This window comes from Mustela putorius, unplaced genomic scaffold, assembly GCF_011764305.1.
Source record: "Mustela putorius furo isolate JIRA1106 unplaced genomic scaffold, ASM1176430v1.1 tig00000174_pilon_pilon_pilon, whole genome shotgun sequence".
NCBI lineage: Eukaryota > Metazoa > Chordata > Mammalia > Carnivora > Mustelidae > Mustela > Mustela putorius.
The window spans coordinates 38,047,162-38,069,192 of NW_025421304.1; the positions used below are offsets into that span (position 1 = coordinate 38,047,162).

The 22,031-nt window shown below is 56.5% G+C and overlaps 2 protein-coding genes across 6 annotated transcripts in view; one reads left to right on the forward strand and one right to left on the reverse strand.

Moving 5' to 3' along the window:
* LOC101689027 (c-Maf inducing protein) overlaps positions 1–22,031 on the forward strand; it is a 222,705-nt gene that overhangs the window by 183,182 nt on the left and 17,492 nt on the right. For all 4 annotated transcript variants that reach the window (XM_045076342.1, XM_045076341.1, XM_045076343.1 and 1 more), the window contains 4 exons: positions 148–228; positions 6,515–6,618; positions 8,192–8,296; positions 13,893–14,246. In XM_045076342.1, coding sequence (XP_044932277.1) covers positions 148–228; positions 6,515–6,618; positions 8,192–8,296; positions 13,893–14,246 — 644 coding nt within the window. The remainder of the gene's footprint in view (positions 1–147; positions 229–6,514; positions 6,619–8,191; positions 8,297–13,892; positions 14,247–22,031) is intronic.
* On the reverse strand, positions 10,779–20,749 carry LOC106005945. Of its 2 annotated transcripts, XM_045076345.1 has the most exons (4): positions 20,582–20,749; positions 18,923–20,280; positions 15,290–17,800; positions 10,779–11,703 (listed from the first exon to the last, which is right to left on the reverse strand). In XM_045076345.1, exons 3-4 carry the CDS (start codon positions 16,097–16,099, stop codon positions 11,581–11,583), a joined length of 933 nt encoding a protein of 310 aa, XP_044932280.1. In that variant the 5' UTR covers positions 16,100–17,800; positions 18,923–20,280; positions 20,582–20,749; the 3' UTR covers positions 10,779–11,580. The 2 variants fall into 2 exon arrangements, 1 of the variants encoding a protein (XP_044932280.1); XR_006605627.1 differs by lacking the exon at positions 15,290–17,800 and having other exon boundaries at positions 20,582–20,746.

Sequence of the window (22,031 nt, forward strand, 5' to 3'; positions counted from 1 at the left end):
AGCCCAGGGCAGATGTTTCACCAACGGAGCCCCCAGGCGTCCCCACAGTCTCAGAGCCACGGGCGAGGCCTGGACTTCCAGGGGCCCGTTCAGCTCTGGCTGAAACCTGCCAGGCTCGGTGCTGACCATGCCCTTCTGTCTCCCCAGCACTGCAGAGAGCGGCCTCGGTCCATGGTGGTCATCGAAGTGTTCACTCCCGTGGTCCAGAGAATCCTCAAGCATAACATGGTGAGTTCCCCTGACGCCCAGGCTGCAGAGCCGGCCTCTCCCTTCTCCCCAGCCTTTCGCCATTCCCCAAAACGTGGAGGACGGGGTTGGCTGGCCTGGCCTGACAGCCAGGAACAGGGTTGGGATTCTGTTGAAGCTGGTGTGTTCGTGCAGCCTGTCTTCCTCGGCTCTATTCTCTTCTCTTAAGGCAATGGGAAGAATCTTTTTCACAGTAAAAATAACAAAAATAGTGTGGCCGGGGGAGAAGAGAGAAGTTTCCCGTGTGTAGAGTCACAAGCGTCTGCAGACACTCTGCCCAGAAGGAGGGGGTGGGGCACCTCACGGCTTCAGTGGGGGCCATCCGTACGGTGTCCTTCCAGAGGCACAGGGCAGAGGGGGCAGAGAGTGACCATATGATGGAGAAACCTGACAGTGACAGCCACAGTTAGCGGGTCACGGTTTCACGGTCACCAGCCATGGTGACAAGTCACGTGAGGGCAGGCACCCTGATACGGCGTCAGAAGGGCACCGTACCTATGGGCGCTTCTTCTCTCAAACCCATGGGCCCCGTCTAATCCTGAGAGAAACATCAGACCAGTCCCCATTCAGGAGCACTTTGTAAAACACGTGACCAGCACTGCTCAAAATTGTCCAGGCTGTTGAGAACAAGAAAAGCCTAGAAACTGTCACAGCCCAGAGGAGCCGAAGGCGGCAGGATGACTACATGTAGCAGGGTGTCCCGGATGGGGTCCTGGAATAGCAAAAAGTCGTCAGGGGAGACAGAGGCAATCTGAGTATGGACTTGGCGGCCTGCAAGGCCCCTTTGTATTCCCATCAGTTCAGTGAGAGCAGCAAATACTGCTTTCTCCGTGTTACACGTGGGGAAACTGAGGCTTATCAGAGCACACTCACTGGCCCCAGGGGCCACAGCTGGGAATGAGAGTGACTAACATCTACTCTCAGCTACTTATCGAGCACCTTCTTAGAGCCTGACACAGTGTGACACGCAAGAGTGTCCCATGTCATTTAAGTCTCATGAAAGTCCAGGACCACCTTTCCCAGATGAGGTGGTGGGGACCCAGAAAGCCTCCGTAGGCCACTCAGAGAACCGGTGAGCAGCCCCAAGTGCTCATGAGGGGGGCCAAGGAGCAGCTATCGAAAGCAAGGGCTGGTGTTCCAGTGCTCTCTCCGAGCCAGCCTGCAGCCTGGACTCGAGTCACATGTGATGGAGAGCCAGCGATGTCATTGCAGCGCACGTTGGGGCACTGAATCCGAGGTGGGGTAGCTGTGACTACTGCCCCCTGCCCTGTCAGGATTCAGCAGTGGAAACAGCTGTCTCCACGCCAACCCCCAATCCCCGTCTGGTTGGAAGCGTGTGGCGCGTGTGCTGCTCCACCCCATCCCACACTCGTGGCAGACATCATCAGTCGATTGCAGCACTCCTCCGGCAGAGCCCGGAGATAGCCTCAGAGTCCGTCTCAGCCCAGGATTCCCAGCGGCCACTGGTAACTGACGGTGCAGGCACCGTGCGGATCCCCTCTGCCGTTCCCTCCGCAGAGCGGTCTCACCCCGTAGCTGAATTGCTGCTTACTTCCGACATTCCCCCTTGATCGGAGATAAACGCGTTTCTGATTTCCTGAATGCAGGGGAGACGACTACTCCATCCAGTTCTTTCCTGGGACTAACAAAGACGTTCCCCGCGGTAGTGGTGGAGAGTGTGAATTTGTGCCCTAATTTGGGCTTTTATAGTTTCTGGGGCATTCTCTGGATTCAGGCTTCTGAGAGGAGAAGACTTCCAATTGTTAACTTTAAAATCACAGTGGAGGGGGTAGGAGGTGAAGCTTGTACCCTTTCAGAGTGTGGAACAGAGATTTTAGAGTTCGTTTTGCAAAGGACCTTCCTGTCACAGCTTATCGATGACAGAGCCCCAGCCCCAGGTGTTCTGTCCTGGCCTGGGCCCCCTCGGGCATGGAAGAACATTTTCCCGTAGTCTGTGGTCATCAGGAGGCTGTCTAAGAACGCTTCTTTGGGGGGACATCTGACTTCCGAAGGGAAAAAAGTTAAAATTCAGGCCAGCCTCCCACAGCTAACCAAACAACATCTCTCTTATATTTGGTTAGTTTTATGGGCCTACAGTGTTGACCATGTAATAATTTTCTGGATAAAATTCAGAACAGCAACCGGGCAAATCCACAGTTTATAGCATCTGTTGTGGCCTGGCAGGGATCAGGGCGCTCCAGGCAGGAATCCTCGCTTGACGTTTGAAGAACTCTCCAAGTGATCCTGGCGTCTGGGGATGCCGTAAGCTGCTCTTTGCCCTCGGCGTCTAATTACCTGCCACGAGCTCTGTCAGAAGAGGGCTATGGATGGGCAGATGCATGTGAGACAGTGACTGGCTTCCCCTACGCCCAGGAAGCCAGATATACTGTTTCGAGCTGGAGCTTTCAGCCGGTGTGGGGGGTCCACTCACTGGTTAGTGGATGTGCCCAGCCTGCCACGAGCCTCACGACTGTCTTCATCACACAAGCAGCGGCCTCTGTTGACCGCGCATGCAGCATTTCTCACCAAGGACGCACTGGAACATTTGGGAGCTGGAGGAAATCGTAGACTGCAGAGGTGTTCTAAAGTGTCAGAGCTTCTCCTGTCCTCAGGGTTCCTCTTTTGCAAATATATTGTGTGTCCCATTTCAGATGAGTACATTGAATCTTAGAAAACAGTCTCAGTGTTACTCATTGGACTGAAATAAAAACTAGATACAAATGGAAGCAGTCCTCTAGAATGTTCTGCTGGAGATTTTAAGCAATTTGTTAAACTGTATTGTCAAGAATGACCATGGTCCCTGTACCCACGGGCCACTCAGCAGAGTGTTCTTGTAGCAAGGGAGGCAAGAAGATGTGGCTGCGGTCCCTAGCAGACCACTGGGTGATCTGACCACCCTACTTTCCAAGAGGAGCTTTTAGCTTTTCCAAAGGTAAAATGTTCCTCACCCATATGGGAAGGCCATCAGACCCATTTATGATGTTCATTTCCAAGAAAATGACCTTGACTCTCCAGAAATCTGTCAGCAAAGATAAGGACAGTTATCTTTAGCAGAGTTGAGTTGAAGCAGTTTTCATGGACTCCTAAACCCTTAGACGTGGAAGGGGGCCGGAGAGATCCGTGGTTAGAGCCCTCACTCCACAACAGAGCCTGTGAGGCCCCGAGAGGGCCACACGGCCTTCCTGTCACCGTTTTCCAGGGCACCAGGTGACTTGAGATGTCTTCCTCAGTTTGGAAGCACAGTCAAGTTTCAGTTTTCTCTTCACACAGAGGCCTTATCTAGCCCAGGGCTCTGTGTGTGTTCATGTGACCGTGTATGTGTGTGCATGTGTGTGTGCGTGTGTGTGTGTGTGTGTGTGTACACACGTACGTAACTTCCTTCTGGGCTTCCCCTGTGGCTTCTGCTGCCGTCCTCATGGACGAGCATCGTCCCAGTGGGGAGAATGGAAGCAGACGAGGCCCCTCAGTGTCTTGAGGACTCTAATTCAGCCTCTTCACTCCAGGTGAAGAAGCACCAAGCAGCTCTAGAAATTCGCTTCTCGGAGCTGGCAGGAGGGCGTGGGAGGGACGTGTTCTCCTCAAAACTTTCTCGAGGGCCCTCAGCATCAGTTAGATCCGGGAAGATAGTCTCTGCTGTTTTATTTTAAGTTAGAATGCCGATGCGGTTGCTTTTTACTGAATGGGTTCCACTTAGTGCGGGCAAGAAGAACGCAGATGACTTTGGAGATGTGACTCTTCCCTCTGGCGTCTTGCGGGCCACCCTCCTCACCACGCTGACGCGCCCCTCCTGACTGTTAAAACCCGCCCACAGAACGTGAACAGAACTGCCGACCCGGCAGCCCTTGCCTCCACCCGTGAATGTGGGGAAGGACGCAGGGTCCTTTCCTGGCCATCGTTCCTCCTCTCCTGACAAGTCCCTGAGCCAGTGGCCACCAAGGAGATGTGCCTCTCCACTCAGCTGTGCTCTGCCTCCTGCCCCGGTCCTGTGCCGGGTTGGGGAAGCTAAGAAAACAGAAGTGTCCAGGAATGCCACTCACTAGAGCAGGCGGGAGTCCCTCTGTCCTTGCTCAGCGCCCCTTAAGTAGGCGTCAGCTGAAGTGACATGCGGGGGCTCAGGCTGAGCCGGTGGATGGAGACGTCCTTGGCCCTGGGGCCTGGGGCCTTTCCCTAATGTTGAGCAGATTCGCCCTCCCTCCCTCCTGCCTGTGCCCCTTTCACACGGACCCCCGGACACACACCAGCCACACACTCTCCAGGGCACACACCGCCCTTCCCAGGCCATAAGCCTCACACACGCATACACGATGTGTCTCTCACACACCCCTCCTCCCGCAGCCCACGTCTCTCACACATACCCTCCCACACCCTCCCACGCCTCACGTCTCACACACACACCTCCTCCCACATGCCAGATCTCTTACACACACACCCCCTGCCACACTGTGTCTCTCACACATAACCTCCCACACCCCGTACCTCTCACAAACCCCTCCTCCCACACCCCATCTCACACACACACAACCTCCCACACCCCACATCTCTCTCACATACACACATTCCCTCCCACGCCCCATGTCTCTCTCTCTCACACACAAGCACACACACACCTCCTCCCACACTCCACGTCTCCACACATAACCTCCCACACCCCATACCTCTCACAAACACCTCCCACACCCCACATCTCACACACACACAACCTCCCACACCCCATATCTCTCACATATACACATCTCCTCCCACGCCCCACGTCTCTCTCTTACACACACAAGCACACACACACCTCCTCCCACGCCCCACGTCTCTCACACACACTTCCTCCCACGTGCTGGATCTCTTACACACACACACCTCGTTCCACACCCTATGTCTCTCACACATAACCTCCCACACCCCGTACCTCTCACACACCTCCTTCCATACCTCACATCTCACACACACACACTACCTCCCACACCCCACTTCTCTCACACAGGCACATCTCCTCCCACAGCCAACGTCTCTCATACATACCACCTCCACACCCCACATTTCTCGTACATACACCCATCTCCTGTCAGACTCCGTGTCTCTCATACACATACACACACCTCCTCGCACACCCTACCTCTCTCACACACATATCTTTCTACACCCCATGTCTCCCTCACACACATACTCCTCCCATACCCCACGTCTCTCACACACACACTCTTATACAACATCTTTTATACATCTACTTCCACACCCCATGTCTCTCTGACACACACACACTCTCACATAGTCTCACATGTCTTATACACATCTTCTCCCACACCCCATGTCTGTCTGTCTGTCTCTCTCTCTCCGTCTCCTCTCACACGCACACAAACATACCTCCTCCCACACCCCACTTCTCTCACACACACACGCCATTACCTGTCCAGCCAGCCTTTTTCGAGCTTATCCATCTGTCTTCTCTGCTTTTTTGGTTCTATGTGCCATATGAGGGTAGCTTTTTCTACAACCAAAAGGACAAGGTCATCAAATGCTCCTTAAGTATTTTCTGGAACCAGTGGGGTGGCTGGGGTCAGCCTAGAGCACAAGGGAGCCAGCTGAGAAGCCCGTGACTGGGAGCCAGCTTCGCCCTGGGGCCATGTCTGGTTCTTGGACCTCCTTCCTGCCCTCTTGCTCGGGAGAAGGAACGGGCATCTTTTCATTGACAATGGTTGGGGACACTCAGAGTTACACTTGTCCAGGACTACGTTTGGCTCCTCTATACCCCCAAGAAGTCCCAAAGCCCTCTTCCCAAATTGATGGCCCCAGACTGGACATCTGCCCCGGCCGTGCTGAGCAGCCTCAGGTGATAGCTCACAGAAAGCAGGCATCCAGAAACTCTGTGGGGCCTGTGGCATTGCTGGCTTCCCAGGGGTTGTGGGAGACCCAGCTCAACATGCGCAGGCCCCCTCCCCACTGAGCAGTAGGGACACCCCAGCTGGTCTCTTTGCTGAGCACGCCTTGGCGCATCGGTGCCATGCCAGTGAGTTCGCTACAAGTGCCGGAACCCGTTCCGGGTCAGAACACATTTGTTGCTCTCCCCGGGCAGCCATCAAAGGGCGTAAGCAGGAGCGTGACGAGGCCAGGTTCTTGAAGGGAAAACGTGTGCCTTCTAGAAAGTGGAGTTGGCTGGTTGTCTCCCCGTTGCCTTCCACACCAGCAGTTGTGAGCAGAGCACGGTCGCACCGCCCCTTTTGGGACCCTGGCCTCCCCTGTGGCCTGTCTCAGCTTCTCCCGTCTGCTCTCTCTGCAGGACTTTGGGAAGTGCCCACGACTGAGGCTGTTTACTCAGGAGTACATCCTCGCCTTGAACGAGCTCAACGCGGGGATGGAAGTGGTGAAGAAGTTCATTCAGAGGTGGGTTTCCCAGCTGGACCCCCTCCCCACCTTGCCTGCCAGCCAGCTCTCCTCTCTAGCCCAGAAATACTTGCTCCCTTGATACCCAGAAAGAGTCCACTTGTATTCAGAGGCCCCGAGCATCTCATCTTCTGGGGAGCTGTCACCTGGGTCCTCCCAACCATACGTAGTCCGAGACACTTACTAGCTGTGTGACGTTGAACTGGTTGCTGTACCTCTCTGGTCCTGTTTACTCCCCTATCCACAGGGCTTGTTGCATAATTAAACAAGAAGATACATGAGGAAGCCCCTAGCACAGTACCTGACACACGATAGGAACTCAGGAAATGGTACCAGTTCTAAATAATAGGGTTATTTCCACGGGTCCCACACCTTACACCCCTTTGGTTTATGAGTGCTGAGCACGTCCGGAGACAAGCCCCCACTGGCCCCGGAGAGGCATCAATAGGGACTAAACAGCCACCTCCCAAACTGGGGAAGAAGAAAGCAGATCTTCTAGTTCTTTCTTACTTCTGCTTTTTTGGAAGAGAGGGCTTGCTTTTTCTTGGATTTTTAAAGCCTCTCCCTGTGCCTCTGTCTCCTTATCTGGAAAATGAGAGCCATCGTACTCCCTTCCTCTGGTTAGTGTGCCGGTGTAGTGAGCTAATGCCCGTCAACGCTAGCAACTGTGTCCGTGGGCTGCACACGTCAGCGACCTCTCGTTTTTGAAGAAAATCAAAATAGCCGGTTTAAGCTGGTTTTGGAGCTTATGTGTTTCCCGAATAAACTCACCCGAAACTCACAAAGCATTTCTACATCCAAAGCAAGCATTTCTCCGCAGGAGCCCTGGTGACTTCAGGTTCCCTTTAAAGTACCCAGCTGTGGTTTGTCAAATTTTTTCAGGTTAGGTTTCTCTCATCCTCAACAGCCACAGTGACTTTCCAGGACTTAGAGATATCATTCCCAGGCTCCAAACAGCCCGGGAGTCACGGTATTGGTCCCATTTTACAGGGGAGAAAACTGAGGCACAGAGCTAGCCATAATAAATAAGAGTAGCTGGCATTAAGGGAGGACTTAGCGAATGTGTCCCAGGTCCTGTGCTGGGCCAAGTGACCATAATCAATTTTCTTTCAAAGCAGGCCACTTTTGAGACTAAAATGTGGTCTTAGGAATCACTTTCAGAACCCGCAGGCATAAATACGACTGTCCCGGGCTATAGGACTACCATATGCTCTTTCCATGAATTAGAAACTGGGTCCTTACCATAACCCACTGAGGGAGGGAGTCACGTTCCCATTTTATAGCTAAGCAAATTGAGCATGGCAAGTTTAAGTAGTTTGCCAAGACCGCTGGTATGGACTTGAACCTGGCACCCTGGATCTACAGCCGCCGGCCTGGAGCTTGGCTCTGTGCTGCCTGCACGTGGCAGAGCCAGGACCTAGATCCCAATGCGGCCAGATCCCTGGCAAAGAACTTGGAGGGTTGGAGCACCCTCCACCCCTGACCCTGACGACGCGCCCCTGCCCTGCTGCCTCCCTGCGTCAGTGCCACTGCTGCCGCGGCCTGCTCACCCCTGTCCTCTGCTCTCTTCAAGCATGCACGGCCCCACGGGGCACTGCCCCCACCCCCGGGTCCTGCCCAACCTGGTGGCTGTGTGCCTGGCTGCCATCTACTCCTGCTACGAAGAGTTCATCAACAGGTCAGTCCCCGCAGCACCCAGGAGAGCCTGTGTGGGGGCCCGCCACCACCTCTGGATGGGGCCAGTGTGGGACAGTGAAGCGCCAGGTCCCCGCGGAGGGCGGCTCGTGCCTCGACCAGGCCAGGGAGGTGGAGTGGCGGCTGCTGGGACAGCCTCACATATGTTGGCCAATCCCGTGAGCTCCCCAGTTGCCAGCCCTAACGTGGGGATGTCACTGGAAGAGCCAACACTGGGAATCTGCGCTGGCAGCCGCGAGGCTGTCGCGTCCCCCTGGCTTTAGCAGCAAGTGTTTGATTCTGCAGGTTTCTCCCCACCTGGCATGTGCCACACGTGGGGCTTGTGTGAGAGAGAGGATGAGTGCAGGGGTGCGTGGGGGGTGTGAGCGTGTGCGTGTGCGTGTGTGTGCACGAGGACTAGCAGGAGGTTTTCTCCCTTTCCCCTTGCCTCCTTTGGCAGAATTTCCTTTTGCCCATGGTGCATGTGGATTTCTTGAGCGCCTGTGCGTGTCGGGCGCGGTTTCGGGCGCTCCTGGGGGAGCCGGTCTCCAGTATGCAGGATCAAGGCGGACGGGCAAAGGCTGAGATAACAAAATGGAGCCGCGTGCTGGAGCCTGGCCAGAGCGGGGCGTGCGGGCTGCTGCCTCGGGTCCTCCAGGGTCTGGGCGCAAGCAGCTTATTAAGCACATAACCCAAGGAAGCTCTGGGAGGGGACCCGAAAAGAGTGGACAGCCAGTAGAGTCTGATGACCACTGCAGGCACCTGCACGTTCCCCACTGGGACCTCCCAGGAGACTGTGGAACATGTCTGAGTCATTCCCCTGAGGGATGGTGGCACTGCGGTATAGTTACTTACCAGCTTCCATTCTTTCCTGAGGTTCACTCCTGGGATGCAGGGTGACGCAGTTGCCACTAGTTTGCGTAAAACTTTATACAGTGACCTCTGGGGTCATTAGAGAGGATACGATGTGCAGGATCAGGGAGCATCTGCTGAAGTTCCCTGTGTGGTTGTTCAGGTGGTACACTACACCACTCCCAGGGGAGCAAAATGTGTGTAGCTGGAGCTGGGGGCGTAGCAGGAGTGTATTTCAGTCCTTAGAGAGAAGGCAGTGGAACATTCTGACACACAGAAAATCATACAAATGAAGCTTCTAAACCAAATACACTGTACTTTGAGGTCTTGCGGAAGGTGCCACAAACTTTTATTAAGGGCGTATTTTCTCACGACAGGGCTTGAGAAGGGAGGATTACTCTTTTCAATGTCCTTAGCCCTAGATCCTGATACTCAGCAGGGACCTGTCCACTTCTGAGTCATTTCCCCGTTGAGTAGGTGATAGAACCCCTGGGGCCTCAACATGAAGACGTCATGCAGGCCACTCGCGCACGCTTGTTCTGTGCCCTACAGCATGTTGTATTAGAGCAAAAGAAACAAAAAAAGAAGGAGCAGAAGGTCAAAGGATAGCACTTGGCTCGTACGACCATCCCAGCATCCCTGTGGGCAGGGGTGGTCCCTCGCCCTCGGCCTCCCACGTTGTAGCTCTGGAGCAGGTCCGCATGCATTTCTAACTCAGGCCACCCTAGGAAGCAGGGAAACTGTTAGGAGTGTCCCACATTCTTAGGCTCCCTTTCCTCCCGAGGCCGTGACTCATCTCGGCTTCCCGGGGCCCACTCGGTGGATTCCCGGCCTGGGATTACGCAGGGACAGGAGCAGCGGCAGGAAACAGCACCTCCCAGGATTGTCCGTGTCCTCAAAGCCCTGCCCAGGTGCCCTGGAGCAGGTTTTCCTGACTCGGGAGCAGGAAGCAGAAGAACTCTGGAAATCCCTTTCCCAACACGCACCCCAGGAGAAGGGCAGAGGGGAAAGAACAAGAATTAGGAACTGTGCGCACGGTTGTACAGACAGGGGCCCGCGGACAGCCGCAGCAGCTTTCATCCTCCTCATCCTCTCAGTCCTTGTCTGGTGACAGCCCAGTACGTGCCAGGGGCCCCAGGCACAAAGGTGACCGGCTAGATGGAGCCCTTTCCCTCCGGAGCGGACAGTGTAGCGGGAGATGGAGGAGTAGCGAGGGAGCAGGCAAGGGGTTGCAGTGAGCTTTGGTCAGGGCTGTGAGCACGGAAGCCAGAGCCATCATTAACGGGGTCTGTGCCAAGGAATCTCAGCCCTGGCCGCCCATCCGTCACCTGGGAAGGGTTTACAAGATCAGAACAGCAGCTAAGCACGCATGTGCCCTGTGAACAGCGGCTCGTAGCTTTGGGGACATTCATTCATCATGTACAGGAATGTTCTAGCAGCGTTATTTGTAACAGCCCCTAACTAAAATCTGCCTCCACTCCGATGTCCTTATGACAGGAGAGTGGATGGACAGTTGGGGTCTGTCCGTGCAAAGGAACACTATGGAGCAGCAGGAATGGATGAACTAGAACCACTAGCAAACTGAATAAATTTCACAAAGGCAAAACGAGACAAAAGAAGCCAGACCCAAAAGATACTTGCAGTGTGATTTTTTTTTTCCTGGAATTTCAAGAACAGGCGAAAGGACTAGGTGGTGGGGGCGGGGGGCAGAAGAACGCCCCCCCTTGAGGCGGGGTGTAGCTGAAAGACATGAGAGCAGCCTCTGCGTTTCTCGAAATGTTCCCATCTTGATGTAGGTCAGTGGTTCTCAGCTGGGAGCTGTTTGGAGCCCGCAAGTGTTAGGCGCTGTCTGGAGTCACACAAGGAAAGTTCACGAAGCTGAACTTGATTGTCCCGGGTGTGCTAGAGCCCTGTTGCATTTGGAAGCACGTCCCTTCCCAACTCCATAGTCCGTGATGGCACCTTAATAGTTCGGGTTCAGTTGTGGCAGCCGTATTCTCACCAAGGACACTGGCAAATGCTGCAGCCGGGGCTCCCGTTTTTCTGGCAAGTTCTTGTTGTGTCAGCATAACACTCCTTATATCTTAAAGGAAAAAAGGGGTGCCCAGGCCCCATCCACTATAATTCTGATCTCATTGGGATAGCCCTGGCATTGTTTTTTGTTTTGTTTTGTTTTTGCTGTTTTTTGTGTTTTGTTTTGTTTTGTTTTTTAAACTTCCCAGGCAAGTCAACTGTGTGGCCAGAGTTGAGAACTTCTGCCTCTGGGGGAGGTGAGGAAGGGATCCTTCAGAGAAGTGATATTTAAGTTGAGAGCTTAAGTTGGCCCTCAGTAAGGCAAGAGGCAGAACAAGATAATCTAGGAAGCGAAAACAGCACGTGCAAAGGCCCAGAGGTGCAGATGGGGCTGGCGTTAGTCACCTTTTCCATCTCTGGTCCTTAAACACCTGCTTCGGAATCCCCAGGCTGCTGCAGACTGCTGGACACAGCATTTCCTGGATGGGCCCAGGAATTCTCCTTCTCTGCAGAGTGCACAGGCGATCTGCTCCTCCACGGAGGCCACTGCAGGGAAGGAAGGGAGGGAAACAGTATGACCGAGAGAGCGGAGAGACGGATAGAGAAGCAAAGATGGAGTTGAGGAGGACAGCAGCCGTGCCAGGCCCTGGGGGGACTCAAGCTTCTCTTGCTGAGCTGCTCCTGGGGATCGTGTTAAAATGCAGATTCTGATTCAGCAGGCCTGGGGTTTCTGGTCATGCTGGTGCCGCTGCTTGGGGACCACGCTCTGAGTGGCGCAGCTGGCCCTGAGCTCCAGCTGTGGAGCATTCATTCCAAGAGCACTGGGGTCACCGATAGGTTTAAGTGACTACGACAGGACTTGAAGAGCTGTCAGTTTCCTGATTTCCCCCTGGCTGCTGCTACTCGGAGGAGGGCCTGGAGGGGGCAAGCGTGACCTTGGGTGATTGCAAGCAGGTGCCCAGGGTGGAGGCCTGGGAGGGCGAGAGCCACCCAGCCCCCTTGAGCCCAGAGTAGTTTCCTGTTAGTTCCTCCAGGAAGTCACCATAAGGGCTACACGCTGGGGGACCTTTGTGGGGCTCAAGTCCATCCCACCCCTGGTGGTCAGTCCCTGGAACATAAACCCTGCGTCCTCCGGGACTGCCCACAGTGCTCTCGGTGAGTACATAATGTACTCGCAGAAGAGCAGACAACTTGACCCAGGTTAGCCTAGCTCGCTGGAAAATCACCCGATCAGAGCCAAACAGCCTTGAAGATGCACTTCTAAATCCCAGCGAAGGCAAACAAAGGGCAATGGAGTGTTAAGTATTTGGGTAGCCACTTAGCTCTGAACCCGCGGATAGTTACACCGCCCCCTCTAGCCCCAGCCCAGACCACACACAGTTTTCCATCAGCTGTTGCATTCTCGGACTTTAGTTGATGGGTTTCGTTCTACCCCAGCGAAGTCTGAAGTGTATTTGTTAAACATCTTTGGTGGGCTCGGCGGAGGCCTGGCTTGTGGCGTGTGCCGGAGAAATTCAGGCCCTCCAGGTGCTTTGTATCCAAGATCCATGCTCTACCCGGTCCTTGTGCACAAGGAGTGTGTGCATCTCTTTGCAAGCACAGGGCACATGTGCGTGGCACATTGAGGGCGGGCCTGGACGAGCAGCTGTTTGTGATCATGCTGTCGTGCTCAGAGTCTCTTGGAATAGTGGACTCAACCTTGACTGCACACATAGGGAGCCTGGAGAGTTACTGGTATCTGGACCCCAACCCAGAGATTCTGATTGAATTGGGCTTTGGATACTGGTATCCAGCCGGGGTGGAAAGCTCTGATTTGGGGATAGAAGTGTGGAGGTGGCAAGTAGAAGAAATCAGGGAAGACTTCATGGAGGAGGAGGAGGACCTGCACAGGATTATATGGGATCTTGGAAGCCGCTGTGGTGGTGAGAAGCCAGGGCTTTGTAGTCAGAAATCTAGTTTCAAATCCCAGCCCCATCCACTTACAAGCCATGTTTGACCTCTGAGAATGTCTGCTCACTGGTAACATGCAGATGGTAAAACCAGCCGTCCAGAGAGGTCTCAGTATCTGTGCAGTCTGTGATACCCCTTCATGCTGTGCCACCCAGGAGCACCAGGGAAGGAAGCCCATTTCTGGGGTTGCCTTCACTATAATGAGCCTCCCACTGAGTGAGGAGGTTCTTTAACCAGCCTCAAGGCCCTGACAAGTCCTGCTGTGGAGAGGCCTAATTTCATCGTTTGACCCAGCATTTCCCACACAGATGTGACCTCACGGATGCCGTACATCCGTTCTCTCAGTGAACACCCGTTAACGAGTATCATTCTTCCAGGTGGTTGAAAATGCTGTACCTGGGGGTTCAGCCAGGAGCAGGGGTGGACAGGAGGGAGCCGCAGACTGCAGGAGGCTAGAATTCTGGGGTCTGGGATCCCTGGTGGGGAGCGGATGCTGAGCTTTCTCACCTGGCCAGGGATGGGACAACAGAGGTGAGGCCTGGGCCTGCCCAGGGGGAGAGAAGGGCAGCGAGACTCCAGATGCAGCTGGAAAGGCACTTAGTAGGTCTCACAGACGGCCAGGGGAGGCCCTGCAGTGAAGGTGGCTGCCAAGGCCTCACGGGTAGCCCACGGCACCACCACTGGGTTCAGGGAGGCCCTCGGCACGGGGGAGCCCGCGGCCCGTGTGATGGCTCGGGGCCGTGTGCAGGCAGCCGCGCTCACACCGCTCTCCCCTCTCCTGCCAGCCGCGACAACTCCCCCAGCCTGAAGGAGATCCGGAACGGCTGCCAGCAGCCCTGCGACCGGAAGCCCACCTTACCTCTGCGCCTTCTGCACCCCAGCCCGGACCTGGTGTCTCAGGAAGCCACGCTGTCCGAGGCGCGGCTCAAGTCGGTGGTCGTGGCCTCCAGCGAGATCCACGTGGAGGTGGAGCACACCAGCACTGTCAAGCCGGCGCTGACGGCCAGCGCGGGCAACGACAGCGAGCCCAACCTCATCGACTGCCTCATGGTCAGCCCCGCCTGCAGCACCATGAGCATCGAGCTGGGCCCCCAGGCCGACCGCACCCTCGGCTGCTACGTGGAAATCCTCAAGCTGCTGTGAGTGTCCCCTTGGCGGGCCCGTCCCCAGTCGGGCGGGAGAGTGGGGCTCGGCGGGGCAGCGTGGGCGAGCTAAGCACATGTGCACACGTGTGCAAGTGTGCACGTTTGAGGTATGCGTAAACGCGACGGGCGCCCAGGACGCAGATTCGGGATGTGAGGACACATGTTTGGGGTGTGTATGACTGTGGACATAAGCTTGGTGCGTGATTGTGTGTGTGTGCATGGGGATGTACAGAGGGCTGCATGTGTTCATGTGTGTGCATAAGCATGACCTAGATAGGTGTGTCCCTGAGGTTGAGAAGGTGTAGGTGAGCATCTGCCTCCAGCCACCAGGATGGCCGTGAGCCCGTGGGCCCCCAGGTGTGTCTGTGAGTGTGTCAATGTCCTTACTTTCGGCAGAGGGGCTCACTCTGGGTTTGGGAGTGCATGTGCGTGTTCAAGGGCTTTGGCTGTGTGTGGGTGTGACAACACAGGTGTGGTTGCCCGAGTGTGTGTGTGTCTGCAAGTAGGAGGCTGCATGGATGTGGCTGTATGTGGGCTTTTCTCTGTGGGTCCATGTGTGTGTCTGGAGTGCCGCTTGCGTGTGTGTGCACACCAGTGTGTGTGTGTCTGGTGCTTGTGCTGCTTCTGTGCTTGAGCAGCTGGGAGTGCTCCCTCGGGGTGAGCATTTGTGCACCAAGCTTGGAGCGTGTATGTGTGTCACTGAGTGTGCCCGTGCACATATGCTCGTGAGCCAGCACATGACTGTGTGTACTTGGTGTGCGTTTTGCATCAAGTCCCAGTGCCCTCGCTCCCAGCCTTGCCCGGTCAGCAGGGACAGAGTGGAGTGTGCAGAAAAGCTCTGAGGAGACAAGGGACCCGGGTCGGCTGTGCTTGGTGCCGCCCTGAGCTTGGGGCTTCAGGCCCATGTGCCCACCACCCCCTGAGCCTCAGTCGTGTGCATCTTGAATGAAGGGATCTTACGATTTGGCTCTCGGGGGTCCTTCCAGTTGTACTACTCACACTTGAACCACTCGGACCCGTCTCAAACTCACATGTACCTGGTTCCTGGAGGCACCAACGAAGGGGCCCCCTTGGTCTGGAGTCCCCAGCAGGTGCCTCCCGTCCTCACTCCCACAAGTCCTGCTCTTCAGATGGAGCTCTGCTCTCCTTGGGACTGAGTCTGGAACCCAGCATTTCCCGGCGTGGTCAGCACTGGCTGCGGGCTCCTCAGAGGGGTTGTGGGCATGGCTGTGTGGTCCTCTCCGACCAGTGCGGAAAGATGCCTGTCTACTGACCGGGCACTGGGGCCCCTCGATCCGGGGGGCACCTGGCTCCTGGGGCTGGTCAGTGTTGCTGGGCCATTGCCAAGTCCCAGTTGTTGCCCAGCTCTGCCCGTCGGCTCTGCCTCTCTGGTGAACGTCGAATTGTTGCCAAGCACACCCGGGGGCTGCAGGGTGGAGGCGCTGCACTCCTGGCAGCAGAGGCCGGGGGCACAGCCACATTGAGCCAGAGGACTTGCAAATTCTGCTCAGAGGGCGTTGCTGAGAACGCATGTCAGTTTCTTTAAAGCCGGGGGCAGCCCCCGCTTTCTCCCGGAAGTGGTGATCAGCCCTCCTGGGGACAGGTCGGCCATCCCCCGCGTCTCGCCTTGGCCCCCTTACTTCTTCCAGCCGTTCTCCACAAACACCTGGAACTCCCAGGGCTTCTGCTGGCTCGGGCCCGGACTCAGCTTTCTCATTAAGCACTAAGGATTTGCGTTTCATCATGCAGTTGACACACATTTTTTCCCCTTCTTCATAAACATGCTCACAGATGCGGATTCTCTTCCCCCCGTCTTCTTCCAGACCTCCTGCCTGCTGTTGGGGCATGGCGGGGGGTCAGGTGCCCAGTCCACGGATGGCCACAGAGAGCCAGGATGCATTCCTAGCTGCTTTCCAGAGGAGCACCTCACCTCTGCCTGGGGCTCTCCACAAAGCAGGTTTATATTTGTGGAAGCCTTTTTCACCTTGGGGTCAGGGGGAGGCTCGGCACAGTTCAGACCGGAGACATTTTTCCAGAGCCCAGCTGCCTGTTTGTGTCGATGGCTCACTTGAGGCCCTCAGACATAGTGGACCCACAAACCCTAGCAGCTCCAAGGGATGGTACTTTAGAAGAAGCAACAGATTCAGAGTCAGACTGCCAGGTCCTGGGCTATGGAGGCCAGGGCTGGCTTGTGGCCTTGAGTGAGTTCCTTGGTCCTCTCTGAGCCACGGCTGCCTCCAGGCACAAGCGTAAAATGGACATTCCCTGGGTACTCGGGCAGCGTAGATGCCTCGCAGGCACAGACACCAGGCAAGTGGGAATTACTACACTTTCTGGTTACAACGGTGTTTCCTCTATTTTAAGATACCGTTGGGAGTGAGATGCCCCCTCGATTTAACAGCAGCACTTTGAGAGGAAAAAAGCCCCAATATGGCATTCCGTGCATGCGCAGATCACAAGAAGTATGTGTTGTCTGTGAATTGAGGTCGTGTGGCCACCTCCCTTAGCCTGCTGTATAACTGCGGGCAGTGTTCTTGGCTCCTGGGCCTCAGTTTTCTTGTCTGTACAGTGGGTGTCATGACATAGGGCCTTTCTCACCATAGGGCGCTCTCACCAGCTAGAACACTTGCCAGTGAGTATTATGTGTAAAAAGGAGAGAACAGAGGATCTAATACAGAATGGGAGGGAGCTCTTAACAGAGCCTTGTGAGGGCCAAAGAAGCCCCACTTAGAGCAGGCACTGCTACTCCCCGAGAGTGTGGACAGCCCAGCCCATAGCGCCCAGTTAGTTGCCTTCCCACAGGAAGGCCTGTGCATCACTGGAATCTGACGCCCTTGAAAAGTAACAGAAGCCCCAGGAAGTTGCCCAGAGACCCTTAAAAAGGAAAACTCTTCCCAGCGCAGGCCAGCATCACTCTGTGAGGTCCAGGCTGGGCGGTGCGAGGGAAAGAGTGGACTCGGACGCAAGACCGAGCGAGCAGGCTCGGCTCTGTGGGGTTTGGGAGTCTACCTCTTAACCTGCGAGGCAGTGTGCCGCTCGTACCTGTCTTCTCCTTTACCAAACGCTTGCCGCACGCAGACACCGTGCCTGGTCCTGTGCCCAGTGAGGGGGCCCGACCGCTCTCTCGCTCTCAGCCCCGCTGCATCTGAGCAGCGCCAGCTAGGAAAACCGGGGGCATTGCCCGCTTGGTGGGATGGAAGAAGGAAGGCCGCCGGCCCCTGGAGGCCACCAGCAAGGGGACGGGCTTCTGTCCAGGAAGAGAAAAGAGCAGCCATCATGAGCGAGCAGTGGTCCGATCCCATCTTCTGACCAGCTCAAATCCGGCGACTTGATCTTTTTGAAAGAGGTCTTGTTGGGCTGGAGGCGAGTTGGAAGACACCTCATCCCTCAGGGAAGATGCAGACAAGACTTGGGGGCGTCCTAAAGACTGGGCAGCGTAAGTAGAACGTAGGAGGCGAGTGTCTGCGTCGCCCAGGACAGCACTGCTCAGTCAGGAACTGTTCCGGCCGGATGCCGTGCCGGTGAACACGGAGGCTTGGTGCCGGGAGCTGCGGGGATTGTTGAGGGGCTTGGAAACGCTGTCCCACTAGGAACGGCTGAAACAGCTTTCAAGGGCTGAGAGTTGGAGAGGGAGGGTGGCTGGGCCGGAGGGACAGGACAAGTCCCAGCACATTGCTGGAGTCGGATACCTCCCATCCCAGGGGTGACCGCTTTGTACCCTCTGGCTGGTGGCCTGAGAGGCCTGGGGTTCGGATTGGGTGCTGGTGTGGGAGAGCTGTCAGGGCCCGGCCTGCCCGACCCAGGCCAGTGTGCTGGGGACTTGTGGCTTCTCAAGGCTCGCACAGCGCCCCTGCCCTCTGCCCGGGGCGTCAGCTGCCGTTCTGTGGGTAGGATGGGCTTTCCCACCGCCCCGGCACCATGCAGAAGTGCTGGAAGTCAGGAGGAAACCAGGTGCTGGGAGGAAGCAACTTGTCCCCGGGACGGCTTAGAACCCTGGTTCAGGCAGCAGCTGTCAAGTTGGCTCACGGTTCCGCCGGGCGTACGTTGTGTGTCTGCCGTGCCAAAGCAGCGGCTAGCTGCCCCAGGCCCTGGGAACCGCCCTGTCTCCATTTCCTGTGTCCACCCCCTCACCTGCCCAGGTTGTCTCCGGTGTTACCCACGCCCACCACAGCAGCAGAAAGGCAGTTCTCAGCCGTCTGGCTTCTGAACCCCCCGTGAAGTGTGTGTGAGGTTGAAGACCTGGGCCTCATGCTCACCAAAACCAGCTTGCCTTCGATTAGCTCTGTGACCTTGGGCAGCTCCCCTGACCTCACTGGGCAGTTGAGGGAGTTCTAGAGCCAGCTAGCCCCATTCATGGGAGGACTGCATGTCAGGTGGCAGATGCCTGCAGCTCATCAGAGGCCTTTGGGATACTCAGGGGACCTTAGCTCCCTTTCCTCCATGAGCACAGGGAAGGCCTGGCCCCCTCCTGCCCTGGAGCTGAGCGGGCAGGCCTCCCCCCCACCCCCATCACCATCCCCCTTCCATCCCAGGCCAGCCTGGCCCAGCAGCCCTGCGGCTGGCACCGCTCTCCACATGCTTGTGGCAGGTGTTCTGCTGGCCACCGGCATCCCACACCCCGTCCCTTGGGCTTGGCTAGCCCCTGGGCACCCACTCTCTGCCCAGCATACCTGTGCACCCCAGACCGGTCAGCCCGGGCACTGGGAGCAGGACCAGGAGCTGACTGCCGACTTGAAACTGGGCCCGGCTGAGGCAGGAAAGGAGATCCACTGTCCTCTTCCACTTTGTGCCTGTGTCCCCCATTCGCAGCCCGTGTGAGCTGCCAAGAAGGAGGCCGGGGAGCCTGAGCTTAGTTCCCGGGGAATGCAGGTGACCCGCGCTCTTCTACAGACTGGGCTTGTCAGTGTCCCCTTCTGCCCAGGAGTGAACTCAGGCCAGGCCGTGCCGCGGTCCTGAAGGCCAGCCAGCATGTGCCTGTCACGGCCCCAGCTCCGTGCCTTCTGACAGCCACTGATGAGCGCTTTAAAGTCCCCTCAGAGTTCCCTGTACTTAATGGCATTTCTACACGGAATGTGTTTTGTTCTTTTAAAGCCAAGAGAAACTAGTAAGTGCTTTTTCAACAGAGGGAGGTGGCCTCCTGTGCAGGCAGGAGCAGGAAACGTGATGTCATGCTGTTGAGTGAATAGGACCGAAGACATGGGTTCCTGGGCTCAGCTCCTCCTGGCTGTGTGACCCTGGGCCAGCACTCACCCTGAGAGTTTTCCCATCTGTAGAATGGGGATGGCCAGCGCGTCCAGCTCAGCAGGTTTCTCGGAGGGTCCCGGGGCGGATCGGAATAGCCCCTGCTCATAACGAGCTCTGTCTATCAAGTTCGCTCCTGTTACTTCTAGATTTGCAGGAAACCATTTACTGGAAAATTTTAGATTTGCTGGAGTCAAACAGGTGAGGGCTGTTGTGGGGCGGGGTTTGGAGGGAAGACAAGCTTGCCACAAAAATCAGTGACTCCCGCCCCCCAAAAAGCAGCCCACAGGTATGGGGTCACAAGGGGTCTTCGTATCCTGATGCGCAGCAGACGGGCCTGTGGGCTCGCTGGGCCTGGCCACCTGGCACGCGGCTTCGGATCCTGGCTCCCCGCTTCGGATCCTGGCTCCCCGCTTCCCAGATGTCTGAACAGAGGTGGGGCCTCAGTGTCCCCTGTGAGGCAGGTGTGATGCCCTTGAGTGCCAGTCCTGAGGCGTCCGCCAGCAAGTTTGTGCCTAGTGCGCAGCCTCACGAGTGCTTAGCTGACCTGCACAGCCGACACCGTTAGGACCACGGTCAGGCCCCCAGACACTTCTGGGAATTCTTTTCCGCAGCGGGAGCTGGGTTCTGAAGGCTGCCACTTTCTCACTGGTGTGTCTGCAGGAAGGTGGGGCAGGAAAGGGCTGTCACCAGAGGGCTGTGTGAACGGGACCTTGTCGGCGGGGGCGCCTACTGGTTCCTGGGGATCAGAAGGTCTCGACTGTCTTTTGGTATAGAGACATGTGGCCTGTAAACAGATACACAGCATATTGGGAGGACCATGAGGGACACACGTTGAGAAAGCTCCTCAGGCCGGGGGGGCAGAGGAGCACCCGCAGATGGTGGTTAGAAGCTTGAGAAACACCAGATCCTAAGTGGAAAAGAGCCCCAGGGCCACAGGCCCCTAATTCGGGTTTGGAACCTTTCCCTGCCCTGGCCAGTCCAGGCCCATCGGGCCCCTCCTGTGGGCAACGCCAGGTATCAGTAGAGGTCCGACTGTAGCCCCCCGCCCCCCAAACAGAGACCCTTGGAATAAAGGGTTCAGATACCTGCTTCTGCCAGAACCCAGCCTCTGCCCAAACCAAGACAGGATCCAGGTCAGACGGCACGCTCGAGTGCGCAGCTGAGGACACATGCTCTACCACTTGTCAACATCCCCTTCCACTTGGGAGTGAGCGCCAGGCCCTGGCTGCGTCTCTCCGACATGTGCTGGGGCCGCGCAGCTCAACAGGCCTCTTCCGGGAGCCAGCCTGGCCCGGTGCCCAGCCCAACAGGTGCAGAGATAAGGTGCGGCGCCTCCCGGGGCTGCTGCGGGCAGGGTGTGTACACACCGGGGCACCCGGAAGACTTCAGCGTAGGAAGGGCCACTCCGGTGGCCTCCCTGCTGGGTAGGGTTAAAGCACTAGGACCGCAGAGGTACCTGGCTGGCATCGGGCAGTCAGTGAGAACTGGCTACCTCTGGGTTCGCTTTCCAACACAATCCCTCAAACCAGAGACATCGGGGAACCCAGATCTGGGGCCGTACCCGGTATAGGCACTGGGCGGGGCAAGAAGAGGTCACGGCCCCAGAAGCCCCCGAGGTCAAATTCAGAGGACTAGCTGGTGATTTGTACAAATATGAAACGCTGGTGGGCCTTGTTTTCCTCCTGCAGAATGGGTTGTCAGAATTCGGGGCCTTGTGGGGCATCTGGGGGTTTTAACAGGGGCACGTGTGAGTGTTCTAGTGCCTGGTCAAGGCCCGTCTGTTCGCAGGCTGAGGCGCTGCCGTGCCCCACGTGTTCCTGCCCTTGCCCCTCCTGGCTCCTCCTTGGGGGCAGTTGGCAGAAGCTGTTCTGGGGGGCAGGATGGGGGCCCTGCCGATTGCACAGCAGCCCCTGGGAGCTGTCACTTCCCTTCCTGGGACCTCTTTCTGTGGCACAGCCCTGCAGTCACCTGGCCTGTAACAGACTCGAGGTGGTCAGTCCACTCCGGTGGTCTCAGCGGCCCCGGCACGCAGGGGGCTCAGCACGGTGCGGCTCTCGTAGTCATTCATGCCAGTGTCCCTGTTCTCGAACGGTCTGTCCCAGGCCAGGGTGTGGGCAGGACCCTCTAGTGCCTGGTCCCACCGGAGGCCTCCACGGCTGTCCGTCAGAGCCAGTGAGAGTCAAGCCTGGATTGGATTCGTCTACCGCCACGGCTGTGGTAGCTTGCACAGTTGACTTCTCTGTGCCTCGGTTTCCCTTTCTGTTGAGTGAAGCCAATCTTAGTTACTTCAGTGTGAAGAGTAAGCGAACAGAGCCAAAGCCCGGGCATTGCGCAGCTCTGTCCCAGCTACTAGGTTTTGTTCCATTAGGATTATTCTCCCCATGGCTATTATTGTCATTTGCAGGGACTGTTTGGTTAAAACGCTGTTATCTGGACATAGGAGGAGAAGCATCTCATAAATAGGGCGGGTTGACCCAGACTGCAAATAAGTAGCATGTACTTTTATTTTTTATGAATCCGTCTATACATCTCCCC

Excerpts from the sequence above, each read along its gene's own strand:
- LOC106005945 (XM_045076345.1), bottom strand. The coding sequence starts at position 16,099 with ATGCCCCAACAGCAGGCAGGAGGTCTGGAAGAAGACGGGGGGAAGAGA. Across the intron at positions 11,704-15,289 it reads TTGGTGCCTCCAGGAACCAG|TGGCCTCCGTGGAGGAGCAG; the intron begins GTACATGTGAGT and ends CCTTCCCTGCAG.